At 37.4% G+C, this 15,329-nt stretch overlaps 2 protein-coding genes across 4 annotated transcripts in view; one reads left to right on the top strand and one right to left on the bottom strand.

The window, feature by feature from the left end:
• The window catches only part of LOC107582223 (osteocrin-like), a 31,426-nt gene that overhangs the window by 3,080 nt on the left and 13,017 nt on the right, over positions 1–15,329 (bottom strand). The window lies entirely within an intron of this gene.
• Positions 1,722–15,329, top strand: part of LOC107582221 (mannan-binding lectin serine protease 1-like) — a 16,114-nt gene continuing 2,506 nt past the window's right edge. Inside the window, exons 1-11 of one of the 3 annotated variants that reach the window (XM_016267969.1) lie at positions 1,722–1,834; positions 2,505–2,727; positions 5,129–5,306; positions 5,379–5,510; positions 6,656–6,852; positions 9,041–9,188; positions 9,293–9,411; positions 9,528–9,606; positions 12,018–12,137; positions 12,227–12,298; positions 12,434–12,505. In XM_016267969.1, coding sequence (XP_016123455.1) covers positions 1,821–1,834; positions 2,505–2,727; positions 5,129–5,306; positions 5,379–5,510; positions 6,656–6,852; positions 9,041–9,188; positions 9,293–9,411; positions 9,528–9,606; positions 12,018–12,137; positions 12,227–12,298; positions 12,434–12,505 — 1,354 coding nt within the window. In that variant the 5' untranslated portion in view covers positions 1,722–1,820. Of the gene's footprint in view, positions 1,835–2,504; positions 2,728–5,128; positions 5,307–5,378; positions 5,511–6,655; positions 6,853–9,040; positions 9,189–9,268; positions 9,412–9,527; positions 9,607–12,017; positions 12,138–12,226; positions 12,299–12,433; positions 12,506–15,329 lie in introns of those variants that run through there. The other 2 variants (XM_016267968.1, XM_016267970.1) reach the window with 2 other exon arrangements.

Genomic DNA, 15,329 nt, shown 5'->3' with positions numbered 1-15,329 from the left:
CAGTCAGCATAGTAAGGAGCGGAATGGAGTTTCTCATCTGGCAAAAAGCGAGCATGAGCTTGCAGAGGTGGTCAACACTTCCCTCTAGAGGTCAAAATGCTAATTGCACTCCATTCAATCTTATTGACGCTGTCACCCATCCACTCCAATTACCCAAGGCAATGTACAGTGGCAGCTGCCATTTAGAAGATATTCTTTATCCAGAGTGACTGCAGTTATTCTATCCTCCTAAAGCACCTGGGATTAAGTACCTTGCCAGTAATACTGGATTTTACTCAATTATCATGACCTGTGACTGGACCTTCACCCATTAATGATTAGGCAACACACAACCAAGTGATCTACTTTTACAAAGTTCATATTTACAAATATCATTTTGCTTTTTGTACCCTTTGCTCTTTTGTGTTTTCAGTGTCTCTCATAGACTCTCATTGCTTTTCTAACACACAGCTCATTACCCACCTGTCGACTATAACAGTGTTCTAACAGTCCAATTACCTCTCTCTCTCTCTCTCTCTCTCTCTCGCTATATCTCATACCGAGAGAGAAAACAGCAGGATATGGATCTTTCTGGAATTAAAGAACTTCTGGTTTAAACACATTAATCAGCTCCCATCACCCACAGTGATAATAACCCATTAGAAATCTGGATTAGACACACACATACGCAGAGGTGACTCAAACAAGGACAGGAGTTAGCTAGTGGCCATTGAACACTTTACACAAAATTACTTAAAGTCTATTCATGTGATTTGAGAGCTAACAGACAGCTGTTAGGTGGTAAATAGTTGATATATGTGTGATGTTATTCCTACTGTATTCTTGGCTGACAAGCATAAATATCTTGAAATCATATGAAATATGATTATAATATCATCTAAGTATGTCAAAATATACTTAGGGGGAAGTCGTGGCCTAATGGTTAGAGAGTCTATTCTCTCTATATCAAGTAATTGACTCGTAACCCAAAGGTTGCGGGTTCGAGTCTCGTACCGGCAGGGATTGTAGGTGGGGGGGAGTGAATGGGAGTGAACCATGACTGAGGCGCCCTTGAGCGAGGCACCGAACCCCCAACTGCTCCCCGGGCGCCGCAGCATAAATGGATGCCCACTGCTCCGGGTGTGTGTGTGTTCACTGCTGTGTGTGTGCACTTTGGATGGGTTAAATGCAGAGCACTAATTCCAAGTATGGGTCACTCACTCATCACATATGGCTTGAGGCTTTGGAGGACCCCTGTCAATACTGGCCCCACAGGCCCAGTCTATACTCCAGCTCTGGTCTTAGTTAGAAAGTGACACAAAGCATGATACATATAGAAAATGAATGAAGATATACTTCATCCAAATCCTTCACATACAACATTTTAATTAATCTACATGCTGCTGTTGTTGCTATGACCGAATTTAACACGAAATCTTTCTGTTCATAATATCCATATTTTGTGAACATCACAAACTCAGACGGTAATTTCACCTTTGCAAGTAAAATATTTGGCTGTTTTTTATTTGTTCAATTGCATAGATATAATTTATCCTGCCATGATGTCTTTCTCTTTATGCAAATTGCTACTTGCATTGTACACCATCCACGTGTTGTTGTTATTGTTTCTATTGAAATGTGGCGTCTCTTTTGTGCAAGTTAGCTGCATGAGAAAACACAAACTTCCACCCCGCCCCGAGTCCCGACACACACACACACACACACACACACAGAGAGAGACACAGAAAGAGTCCTTGGGGGAGAACTCATTGTAAACATGCAATGTGACTTGTGGAGGAAAACTAGAGTTCAGATGGGAATGCACAGAAATAAATGAAGTCATGGAGCTTACACGGTGAGAACTTTATTTCACTTCTTAAACGTTTCTCCGTCAGTAGGGTATATAAAATACGTCGCGAAAATAAAACCAGTCACTTCTAATAATCTTCAACAAACAAACAGCTCGGAATTAATTATTATCCATGACGTATTTAGTCCGCATGGGAATGATTCCTTTCAGGGGGTCGACGTCATTTAAAATGATCTCTGTCAGTAACTTTCCCGCTCAAATTGTGATTTTTTTTTTTTTTTTTGCCGATCCTTGCACATAACGTGTTTTAACGTCAACCAATCAAAACGCTTGTAATACAATTGGTATATAAAATGTGATAAATTAACAAGTGATAAATAATGAGATTAACCTATGTTTTGTACAGTTAGGAATCTAAGGAAAGCTTTTGCAATTTACAGTACTGTTGCTATGGTTACCACTTCAGGCGAATGCTATTTATGTTCGAGCGCTGTCTGAATAACTTGTAATCTAACATATCTTTGGTTACTAAGGTTTGGTTGAACACTAATTATCCCCCCTCCACCTAAACCCCTATTTGCAGATTCTTACAGGAATTAATTCCATTGAATTAAACTCACTTAATGGAATTGACACATTTTGTTTAATCTTAATGCTTAATGTTTAACATGTTAAATTTGATGGTATGGTTGAAATAAAATGCCTTTCGACACAGTGTCATTGTGATCTTGGCCCAGTGCGTATGGCCCTTGTGGACTCAAGTCATCCACCTCACGGACATGTACGGGACCATCAAGTCTCCAAACTTTCCTGAATCCTATCCGAAAGAGATAGATCTACAGTGGAATATAACTGTGCCAGATGGATATCAAATCCGACTCTATTTTATGCATTTCGACATTGAGCCATCATACTTATGTGAGTACGACTACTTGAAGGTAAGTCAATATTTACAAATTTTTCAATCTCCTTTTTAACAAACGCACCTCTACTACTTGTGTAGTACTACTTGTACTACTTATAAATGTTACAAAAGAACATTACTAGATTTGCAGAAGCAAGTGGTATAATGCTGTCTGGTATAGACCTTAATTAGACGCCATATTGAATTTAATGCGAGGCTGTGAGGGATGGACTTACACTCTGTACAATGGCACACACTGTATTGGTTGTTGATTATGTAATTTTCACGAATCACAACTTTCAAAACTGCTTTATGGAGTCTTTGTCTACTGAACATTTTTTTTTTTTTTCAGAAAGACATTTTGTCAGTTGAACAGTTGGTATATTGCTAAACAACCGTACAATCCATTAAATGCACTTTACTTCCATTCCTCATTGCCTCGTTTTCATTCCTGTCAAAAATTAAATATGGCGCTACCCCGACTAAGGTCTATCATGATACTGTGATGGTATCAGATGGTAAAACCACGGTACTGAATGATTATTATTATTATGATATTTTTATGGTACTCCAAGTGAATTGTATTATGCCAACCATTCTAGAACCTTGGTGAATGTGTAAAAAACATAATAGTACTTTGCTACATATATGTTAGTGTTTCAAAAGTTTAAATGACCCGTCTTGGTGTTGATTTCAAAAGATCTTCATTTCCGACAGATAAAGAGCAGCTCAATCTGTCTAGACGCACTCACAGACCTTTTATTATAAGCATCTTATTTCCAGTCTCAGGATCTCATTGTTTAAATGGGTTTGACGGACAGGTCTGTGGCAGATGCCCTGGTACCCTGGGTGGATGGAGTTAACAGCATTTATTTCACGGGAGCCAATGTGTTACCCCCTCACCACAGGGGGGCATATTCATATTCAAATACCCCCAGTGGGTGCCACAGCAACCTGCTATGGTAACAAGCCACGGCAGTGGACCAAAAACTGGGTGGCAGACAAAAAAGGGCACAGGAAAAACTCACACAAAATGACCGTTACACACATACCCGTATAAATGCATTTAGGGATTTAATGTATAGGGTTTCCATGCATTCTGTGTGACATTGCAACGAAATGCAGCTTGTCCTGAACTTGAACTCTTTTGTACTTTTTATGTGTTATTAACCTACCTGCTTTTGCAACCATTTTTCTTGAGGCGTGTCTGGTGAAATAGCTGTGCAGTTAGGATTCTTGCATTGGCATAAGCTTGTCTCCCTCTCATATTTGATTTTAATTGCTGGATCTCTCAAATTCTTTGTGTGTGTTTGTGAGGATGTTTGTCTGTGTTTTGTGCTCAGGAATTAATTGCCTATGGACATCTTTGGTAACCGTAGGTTACCCTGCGTTCACTGACACGGGTAAAGTAAACACTCAAGCTGGGAGTCAGATAAGCGACATGTTTAGGGCAGTTTGTGTGTATGTGTGTGTTTGTAGAAGCACAATGAAGACTTGGCTGTGGTCTTGGTCTGCAGTGTTTGTGTAAAAGACTCTGGTTTGATTGACAGTTTGCCTGTCCGCTGAGTGTAATTGTGTTCATGTGGATGCCTGTTTTTGTGTTTGTGCAGATATTTCTTAAATTGAGGGTTTGGCAGCATTCTTTTGGGTAATTTGTGTGGGTACGTCCAAAGCAAGAAGCTGGGAGTGTTTAAATTGTGTGGCTTTTTATATGTTCATGCAGGTATATTTAGAAAATGTGAACAGTTTCAGTCCTCTGATTGTGTCATTTACTCACCCTCATGTATGATTTACTTTCTTCAGTAGAAAAGGGGAAATGTTGTGTAAAAAGCAGCATGAACATTCTGTACAATATACAAAATATACAGTACACCTTTTGTGTATAATGAAAGACACAAAGTCATACCAGTTTGAAACAGCATGAAGGTGATTAAATGATGTGAGAATTTTCATTTGTGGGTGATCTATTCATTTAAATTGCACAGTTGCACAGAAACTGAAGACTTTGTTTGTACCTATATTCTTGTGTACGAGTATATATACAGTATCTTTCGAAAGTTGATGTTGGTAAGATGTTTTGAAAGAAGTCTCAAGGCTAGATTAATTTAATTAACATTGTAGTAAAAACATTAATATTGTGAAATATTATTACAATTTCAAATTTCCAAATGTAATTTTTCTCCTGTGATGCAAAGCTGAATTTTCAGCATCATTAATCCAGTCTTCAGTGACACATGATCCTTCAGAAATCATTCTAATATGCTGATTTGCTGCTCAAGAAACATTTCTTATTATCATCAATGTTGAAAACAGTTGTGCTGCTTTATATTTTTGTGGAAACGGTGATACATTTCTTTCAGGATTTTTTGATGCATAGAAAGGTCAAAAGAACAGCTTTCATTTGAAATAGAAATCTCTTGTGTTCGTTCACACAGGTATACTCAAACTCCGAAGAGCTGTCCGTGTTTTGTGGAAAAGAGAATACAGACACGGAACAGGTCCCCACTGATGATGTCATCATGTCCCCTAGGAATGTGCTCAGTGTGGCCTTCCATTCAGACTTTTCCAATGAGGAACGCTACTCTGGCTTTGAGGCTCACTTTAGTGCGGTTGGTGAGTGTTTGAAGTAACAAAAACATTTCCTTTTCCAACATCCTATTTCTCTTTATACCATTCTTTCTGTAGATGTAGATGAATGCAGAGACCGACATGATGAAGATCTTGCCTGTGATCATTTCTGTCATAACTACATTTGCGGCTTCTACTGTTCTTGTCGTTACGGGTTCCTGCTTCATTCTGACAACAGAACTTGCAAAGGTAACAATTCAAAATAGCAAAGTTGCTGCATTTTCTATATTTGATCAGAAAAACCTCTTTTGTGTTTCATTACAGTTGGATGTTCCTCCTTAACTAACTTGCATGTTCAATACATGTTGTAATTCACATCAACCTAGTGACCCACTTGTTGCTCCGTAACAAACAGAATAGGGCAATGCCAATGGTGCCCTCAGACTATTTTCACTAAAACAGAAGTTTGACCCATTTTTTTTCTTCTTGGTGCCAAAAGGTGGCATAGTTTAAACATTATTTATATGTGGCTTGATGAGGAAAATCCTTTAAATCTCCTAATACTCCTGAAAATGTTGATTAGTCAGTTAAGTTCATGTCAAAACTAAAGAGATCATTCCATTTGTATGTGTGTGTGTGTGTGTGTGTGTGTGTGTGAGAGAATGTGCACGACTCTGTCACCTAACACACTTATAAGTGCACACTAGCTTTATACTTAGATTTAACATCAGTATAAAACACAGTTTTATTTGAATACAAGTATGAAAACTAGCTGTGTAGGTGGGCTCTTGTCAAATATTTGCTCTAAATTGCATAGATATTTGTAATAAATCTTGTACCGTTGGATTATCCAGGATTAGTTTCTGGAATTCCTAATTATAAAGCAGTACTTTAGGAAAAAACTTGCAGCTGGTTGATTTGAGACCACATTGTGTAAGTCAACTAATTACAAATATACACATATTTATATAATGCTGGTTCACATACAATTTTGCAATTTTATCTTGATTTATGTTGCTGTAATGTGTTGTAGTAGTAGTTAATGTGTGTGTTGGAGTGTGTCTGTTTTATGTTTAGCCTTTGCCCCCTCCTCAGCTGATTGTAGCTAAGCACCAACGACTAAATATTTACATTGTGGTGGTCAGTGAGATGTGGATAAACTTGTGAACTTCAAACACCCAATTAGAACAGAAGCAAGTATAGCAGCTTTCATGCATTTCAATGCAAACATGTAATTCTTACGTTTGAGAAATTTTTAGCTGAGGATTTAAAGAGTAGAAAGAATTATTTGTCAGTCATTTTATGATCGCTTTTCATGTGTGTGCATGCCACTTCTGGTTGCTGAACTGAATGATAGTGAATTATATATATGTGTGTGTTTGCAATCATTGCAGTGGAGTGTAATGAAAGCGTGTACACAGAGCGCTCTGGAGAGATCACCAGTGCTGATTTCCCTAAACCGTACCCCAAAAGCTCTGACTGCATGTACCGCATTGAGCTGGAGGAGGGTTTTCAAATCACTCTGGAGTTTGATGACACCTTTGACATCGAAGACCACCCTGAAGTCACCTGCCCCTTTGACTTTATCAAAGTGAGAATCCTACTGCATATCTGTGAATTATTTTACACATATACAGTTTAGCCATCATCATCATCATCATCATCATACAGAAATATTGACAGAACATTGCATTTGACTAATTAGAATGAAGTATCACTGCTTGAAATAAATTAATATATTTAAATATATTTTGTTATATTATTAACATAATATAATATGTCACTTAACATTACCTTTACCTCAGGAAAGCCATTCAGTGTCCATAGCTTGCTAGTTAGCTAGAAAAAAAATCTACAGAGGAGCATTTTGCTAAATATAATATGCACTATATTACATATTCATCATATTTTAGCTTAACCTGTTTTCTTCATTATGTAATGTATGTTTGAGCAGTACTTTAGGAAAAAACTTGCAGCTGGTTGATTTGAGACCACATTGTGTAAGTCAACTAATTACAAATATACACATATTTATATAATGCTGGTTCACATACAATTTTGCAATTTTATCTTGATTTATGTTGCTGTAATGTGTTGTAGTAGTAGTTAATGTGTGTGTTGGAGTGTGTCTGTTTTATGTTTAGCCTTTGCCCCCTCCTCAGCTGATTGTAGCTAAGCACCAACGACTAAATATTTACATTGTGGTGGTCAGTGAGATGTGGATAAACTTGTGAACTTCAAACACCCAATTAGAACAGAAGCAAGTATAGCAGCTTTCATGCATTTCAATGCAAACATGTAATTCTTACGTTTGAGAAATTTTTAGCTGAGGATTTAAAGAGTAGAAAGAATTATTTGTCAGTCATTTTATGATCGCTTTTCATGTGTGTGCATGCCACTTCTGGTTGCTGAACTGAATGATAGTGAATTATATATATGTGTGTGTTTGCAATCATTGCAGTGGAGTGTAATGAAAGCGTGTACACAGAGCGCTCTGGAGAGATCACCAGTGCTGATTTCCCTAAACCGTACCCCAAAAGCTCTGACTGCATGTACCGCATTGAGCTGGAGGAGGGTTTTCAAATCACTCTGGAGTTTGATGACACCTTTGACATCGAAGACCACCCTGAAGTCACCTGCCCCTTTGACTTTATCAAAGTGAGAATCCTACTGCATATCTGTGAATTATTTTACACATATACAGTTTAGCCATCATCATCATCATCATCATCATACAGAAATATTGACAGAACATTGCATTTGACTAATTAGAATGAAGTATCACTGCTTGAAATAAATTAATATATTTAAATATATTTTGTTATATTATTAACATAATATAATATGTCACTTAACATTACCTTTACCTCAGGAAAGCCATTCAGTGTCCATAGCTTGCTAGTTAGCTAGTTAGCATTTTGCTAAATATAATATGCACTATATTACATATTCATCATATTTTAGCTTAACCTGTTTTCTTCATTATGTAATGTATGTTTGAATAAATCTGTCATGAAAACTAGTTTTTTATAACAGCATTTTTTTTTATAACTAATAATATATCATTAAAAAGCTGTATACAACTCAGTTTTTATTTGATTATTGAATATTAAATAAATTTGATCAATTAATAAATTATTAAATACATTTTTGTTGCCGGTTTTTGGCTAAATAAAAAAATATATATTATCAGTGTTTCATAAAAAAATCATTTCAGTACATCACTAATCATAATAATTAAATATTATGTTAAATAGTTAATAAGTGCTTTCAAAACACTGTTCATGAAGCTTTGAAACCTTTGTGTTTCAAACCAGTGATTCAGAGTGTGTATTAAACCACCAAAGTGGCATGATTTCAGTAAATGAGGCTTCATTACGTCAAAACTGTTTTGAAATTTCAATGGTGAACACATGAACTGTTGTCTATATGGTTTTTAATGACAATTGTATTATAAAAAGGAAGAATTGCAGTTTAGTCTGTTATTGGCCTGATTAACCAAGCTTTCCATAAAACAAACACATTAATAAAATAATGCATATTATACAGACGCTTCATATTTAATGGTATTAGATTAGATTAAATTGCATTTAACAGAGTTTTAGTAAAACATTTGAAGTTGGTTTGAGTGCTTTGAACATGTAAATGATTTTGCGCAGCAATTGCTTCAATTCTTTCAAAGTTTCAAAAAGGGTAGTTTCTCCCATCACTAATGATAAATATTGATAGATTTCATTTAAACAATGGATTTAGTGATGATAATGATGCTTTATCCTCAGATTAATGCAGGAGACAAGGAGTTTGGCCCATTTTGTGGTGAGCAGTCACCAGGGAAGATCCAGACAGGAAGTAACACAGTCAACATCCTGTTTCACAGTGACAACTCTGGAGAGAATCTCGGCTGGAAACTCACTTACACCTCCACTGGTCAGAGACTGACCGATGCATATTACTGCTAAAATTAAATACATCATATTAATTACTTTGTCTATATGGTGCATTGGCAGAGATGCAAATGTTGTTATCTTCAGGTTCTGAATGCTCTCCTCTTGCGGCGCCCCTCAATGGACACCTGGAGCCTCTGCAGTCTAATTACGTCTTCAAAGATCACATTATAATGACCTGTGACCCTGGATACTCGCTGAGACAGGTCAGGGAAAGGTTGCCATTCACTTGTGCTGATAAAGCCAGTGACTGATGCAAGCTAACTGAAACAAATCAGTACTGTTTTACATCACACACTGACACTCACATTCTCTCTTACAGGGTGATGAAGAATTTGAGCACTATCAGATTGAGTGTCAGAGGGATGGGAAATGGAGCAGTGACGTCCCGCTGTGTAAAAGTAAGTCTTTTAACAGAGACACTAATTCTGTTTTCCTCCTGTCTTTTTTCTCACTTGCCCTTTCTTTCTCTTTTCTTATTCTACTTCTCCTTGCTGTCGCCAGAGAAGGAATCTCAAAGGAGGCATCGCTCCCTACCAAGCATTTTAACCAATCAGATACTGAGTTAAAATCTAAAGCCTTTCACTACGAACTACAACCCAAATAGTACATTGTGGATGATTGAAATATACGCTATCGATAAAATGTTTGTGGTCAGATTTTTTTTCCATTAAATTGATCAAATGTGACAGTAAAGACATTTATATTGTTAAAAAACATTTCAAATAAATGCTGTTTTTTACCCTTCTACTCATCAAAGAATCCTGAAAAAAATATCACAGTTTCCAGACATATTATTCAGCGCAGCTGTATTCAACATTGATAATAAAAAGAAATGTTTCCAAATCAGCATATTAGAATGACTGATCTGAAGGATCACGCGACACTGAAGACTGGAGTAATGATGCTTTAACAACTTTAACAATATTTCTGTTTTTACTGTATTATTAATTAAATAAACGCAGCCTTATTGAGCATAAGAGACTTCTTTCAAAAACATTTAAACATCTATCTGAGCCCAAGCTGTTTTTATTCACGAGTCTGCTAATGCTTGAAATTGATTAGCATTGTGCTTAATGCACAGGCTTCATGGTTTTGTCATTTTACTGTAACTAGCACAGCTTTGTGTTTCTTTTTAATACTCCAAAGCATTCAGGTATTATTCTTCACCCATATTCTCAGTATCTCATGGCAAAGATGAAATCTTAAATCTCTGTATTTGTACTAACTTTGCTTCCCAGTTTACTTCTCAAATTAAGCCTAGTCCTGGACTAAATATAAATTTTGTTTAGGTTCATTCAGGCCTATCCTTAATTTATAGAACCAAACCTAAAATTACAACGGTTCTTATTGAGAATTTATTGTAGTTTGAGCCAGGTTTGGTTATATTGCGAAAAAAGGCATTTAATAAAAAAAGAATGAATAAACTGATGAATAAGGAGTTAAATAAATAACACTCCTCTTTCACTCAATTAAGCTGTCTATGAGTATAGATGCATTTTTATTTATAAGCACAAGCATTAAAAGCAATTGGAAAGTAATGATCTGTCAGTTTTTGATGAAATATTTCATATTGCATTTTGTTACTACAGCTAATACAAACTGTCTGTGCTAAACATGATCAATATTAAGTTTACATCCTCCATGCCCAAGTCTAGTTTTGTTGTTCTGCCAGTGAAAGTGGTTGTGAAGGCTACACTGAGTTTATGTATCATAGAATGTCTCCATCTACTGGTTATTAATATTGTTTCATAAATAGGGCCTCTGAGATAAAACAAACCAGTGAGCATGTACATGTATGGATGTGAACATGATCTTTTGTCAGATACTTTTTGAATATATATTTATACATCCCTTAGTCAGTAGTGCACAGTCTTGTCACTATTTGGTTCATTTTGAGACAGAAATACATATACATAAATGCACTTAGACTTTCAGACAGGACAGACTACAAAACTGCCTCACCTGTTGGGAACGGACAACACATGTTGAAGAGTGGACACTTACTGTTTGGTATGATTGTGATCTTCACTATTTAAATGGTTCAAGTGGTTCATCCCTTCCATCAACAATCCTTTCATAATATGCATGGCATGTACTACTGTAAATTCCACCAATCACATTTGAGAATTCCTGTGAATCATACAGTTTTCATCTCATCCTCTTCAAATAAATCCTCCCATCTAATTCATTAAACAAATAGTGTCATGCTTGTATTCTGTCAAAACTGTACTTTTTTGTTACATTTATATAAAATACAATTTTTATACTTTTGAATATTTTTAAAGAATCTCTTTATTCAATTTTAAAAAGAAAAAAAAAACATCTAAGAAAAGAACGAAATCAAAATATGAATCAAACCAAAATCGAGTGGACACTTACTGTTTGGTATGATTGTGATCTTCACTATTTAAATGGTTCAAGTGGTTCATCCCTTCCATCAACAATCCTTTCATAATATGCATGGCATGTACTACTGTAAATTCCACCAATCACATTTGAGAATTCCTGTGAATCATACAGTTTTCATCTCATCCTCTTCAAATAAATCCTCCCATCTAATTCATTAAACAAATAGTGTCATGCTTGTATTCTGTCAAAACTGTACTTTTTTGTTACATTTATATAAAATACAATTTTTATACTTTTGAATATTTTTAAAGAATCTCTTTATTCAATTTTAAAAAGAAAAAAAAACATCTAAGAAAAGAACGAAATCAAAATATGAATCAAACCAAAATTGTCATCCAAACAATCCAAAAGTAAATCTGATAGCTCTCTAACTCAACATCTTTCTCATGATCTCTTTTAGTGGTTGACTGTGGTCCAGTAGATGTAGTTCTGGGTGTGGTGGTTTTTGAGAGCTCTGGAAACAGTACTGTGTTTGGATCCAGAATCCAGTATAGCTGCAGAGACTCTCGCCAGGTCAACAGTAAGTATTTCACTGTCAGTCATTGATGCATTAAAGTCAAGTTATAATAATAGATGTCACTGTGGATTTGACTCTGACTGGATTTACAGACACTTACACCTGTCATCAGAGTGGGGAATGGGTGAGTGAGGATGGGTCGCCACTGCCCACCTGTCTAACAGGTATGCATTAATTAATGCCTATTCTGTTTTGTTTAATTGCTTTATTATAAACAGGACTTCTTGTTCATTGTTTTGGCATGGTACTAACCAACATGACTACAGTATCTGCCACTGTTGTTTATGTGTTTACTATAGGAGATTTAGAAAGAACCTTGAGTACCAATCCCGAATCTCAACTTCCTACTCCACTAGCAAGCACTCCTCTTGGTAAGATTCAAACTTAGAATGTAAAGCTCTGGTTTTTGCAGGACATCAGACTGTGACTAAAATAAAAAAATACAAATAAATACATCTTGGCGTTTTGAATCATTCAAAATCATTACGCAGTTCTGACTCCCTCAATGAACCTTGACTGAGACTTGACTGGGAACCAATATTGTGAGTTATACATTAGGTTCATGAGACAACATTCTGTTTACATACTAATTGTTTATTTGACAACTAAAGATACAAATTCACAACATTGTTTTACATTTTATATATATGTATATATATATATATATATATATTATTCATATTAAATATATATTAAACTATACACTACTTTTTAAAAGTTTGGGGTCAATAAGATTTTTTTAAATAAATTAATATTTTTGTTTAGCAATAACACATTAAATTGATGCAGCACTAAATACTTAGTTACAAAAAAAGTTTTTTTCAAATAAATTGTTCTTTTGAATATTTTTTCCTCAAAGAATTCTGAAAATAATGATAAATTTACCCAAAAATATTAATCAGCACAACTGTTTTCAACATTGATGTTAGAATGATTTCTGAATAATCACGTGACACTGACTGCTGAATATTCAGCTTTGCCATGTCAAAAATAAAACTTAAACTTATAATACATAGAATAAATACATATATAAAAATACAGTTATTTTAAATTATAATATTTCACAGTATTGCTGTTTTTTTTCTTCTGTATTTTTAATCAAATGAATGCAGCCTTGAGACTACTTTCAAAAAGAAATCTTACAGACCCCAAAATATTATTATTATTCTCTAACACTGTTTATTGACTTTCTTTTTGGCAAACCAATTCATATTAAATACAACTGAAAAACTTCCTGGTATTGTAACGGAAGAGGTCTGACGCAACAGGTTAGTATAAATCAAATAGGTTTATTGGGTCACAGAGAGTACTGGGGTAGGGTTCAGAGGATGTGATGGTGAGGGAATAGTTCGAAGGATATGATGAGCGGGGTAATCTGGGTCTTTGGCTGTACAGGAGCTGGAATGCAGGCAGGAGGAGCACACACCTCAGCGATCCGGGAACTAGGAGGAACAGGAGACGAGGAGACACTAGGAGGAACGTAATGCAGGAAGTATTCAAATGGAAGTAGTAGCAAAGTCATTGAGTCCTCTACGTGTATACGAGACCGGACAGTGAGGGTGTCTGAGGTGTGTGCTTTTATGCAGGCTGGTTAATGAGGTGCTTGATTAGTGACAGGTGCAGGTGCGCAGTACTCAGGTGAAAGCAATCTCGTAGCAGCGAGAGGGTGTTGTTGGCCCCTGGATGGCCAGTGCATCGGGAGGAGTGAGCAGAGTTAATCAGTGGGGTGCGCTGTGTCCGTGGTACGTACTGGCATCCGGGAGGACAGCCCGGCGGATTGTTGGGAGCCGTGTTGAAGGCCACTGAAGGGGAATTACATTCAATGGGACTGACGATCATCTGAGGCGGAATGATACCTTCCGGTTCTTCAGGGCCTTCCACATGACTGTGAATACGAGACGTTTCGGGGACCAGGGCGATATGTAATGGTAAAATTTAACCTGGTAAAGAATAATGCCCATCGTGCTTGGCGGGGATTTAGACGTTTAGCTTCACGAAGATACTGGAGGTTTTTATGGTCGGTCAGTACGGTGAATGGATGGGCTGCCCCCTCCAGCCAATGCCTCCACTCCTCTAGGGCCAGCGTTAGCAAGTCCATAGGGCATGACCAGATACTCGTAGTGGCCAGTAGGGGTCACAAAGGCAGTCTTCCATTCATCCCCCTCACGTATCCGGATGAGGTTGTAGGCACTGCGGAGGTCCAACTTGGTGAAAACGGTCGCCCCTCTGAGATTTTCCAGGGCATTAGGGACGAGGGGAAGAGGATATCGGAATTTGATAATGATATTGTTTAATGCTCGGTAAGCAGTGGCGGTAGCTTGTAACTTGAGCTGGCGGCAGAGGTTTCTGGAGATGAAGTTTCCTACTGACCCGGAGTCGATTAGGGCCGATACTGAAATAGAGACATCAGAGGCAGTAAGCATTACACGATATCAGGCTGAATCACACTCACCACAGGACGTGGAGGGCGAAGGGGGCATGACAAGATCAGATGCCCCTGAGCTCCACAGTACAAACAGAGACCCCAGGTCAGCCTTCTCTGCCGCTCAGCAGAAGATTATCGTTGCTTCCCCACAATCATGGGTTCTGGTGCTGGTTCTGGAGGGTAACCGGGCTCTGGGAGGAGGTTGTGGCGGGGACTGGTGTTGCTGCTAAACAGGACTGCATGCGGTTTGAACAACGGACGGACAATTGAATGAATTTTTCCAATCCAAATGAATCATCATATGCAGCGAGCTGTAACCATAGCTGGGGCTCCAGCCCCTCTCTGTAAGTAGTCAGCAGCGATCTCTTTTTCCATCCACTTGCTGCTGCGAGAGTTCTGAACTTCAGCGAGTATTCGGCAATTGACATGGTACCCTGCTGCAAATGGTAGAGTTGCTCTCCCATGGCGGTATCTCTGTCTGTCCTTCCAAACACCTCGCGAAAATGCACTATGAAGTTCAGCAGATTGTGAATAACGGGCTGGCCTGAGTCCAGATTGTTTCCGCCCATCGCAATGCAGGTCCTGTTAGCAGGGAGATAATAAAGGCAATTTTAGAAGTGTCAGTGGGATATGATTGCGGTTGCATTTCAAAAGTGAGGTTACACTGGAGGAGAAATCCGTTGCAATCCTCCGCCGAACCAGAGTAGGGCGCTGGTCGGGCCATGGGACTGACGCTGATGTTAGGCGAAGAAGTGCTGGTTGGGATGGAC

This window comes from Sinocyclocheilus grahami, unplaced genomic scaffold, assembly GCF_001515645.1.
Source record: "Sinocyclocheilus grahami isolate Dianchi unplaced genomic scaffold, SAMN03320097.WGS_v1.1 scaffold42.1, whole genome shotgun sequence".
In the NCBI taxonomy this organism is placed as follows: domain Eukaryota; kingdom Metazoa; phylum Chordata; class Actinopteri; order Cypriniformes; family Cyprinidae; genus Sinocyclocheilus; species Sinocyclocheilus grahami.
The sequence above is the reverse complement of the archived record's forward strand: the minus strand, read 5'-3'. Positions and strand labels throughout refer to the sequence as shown.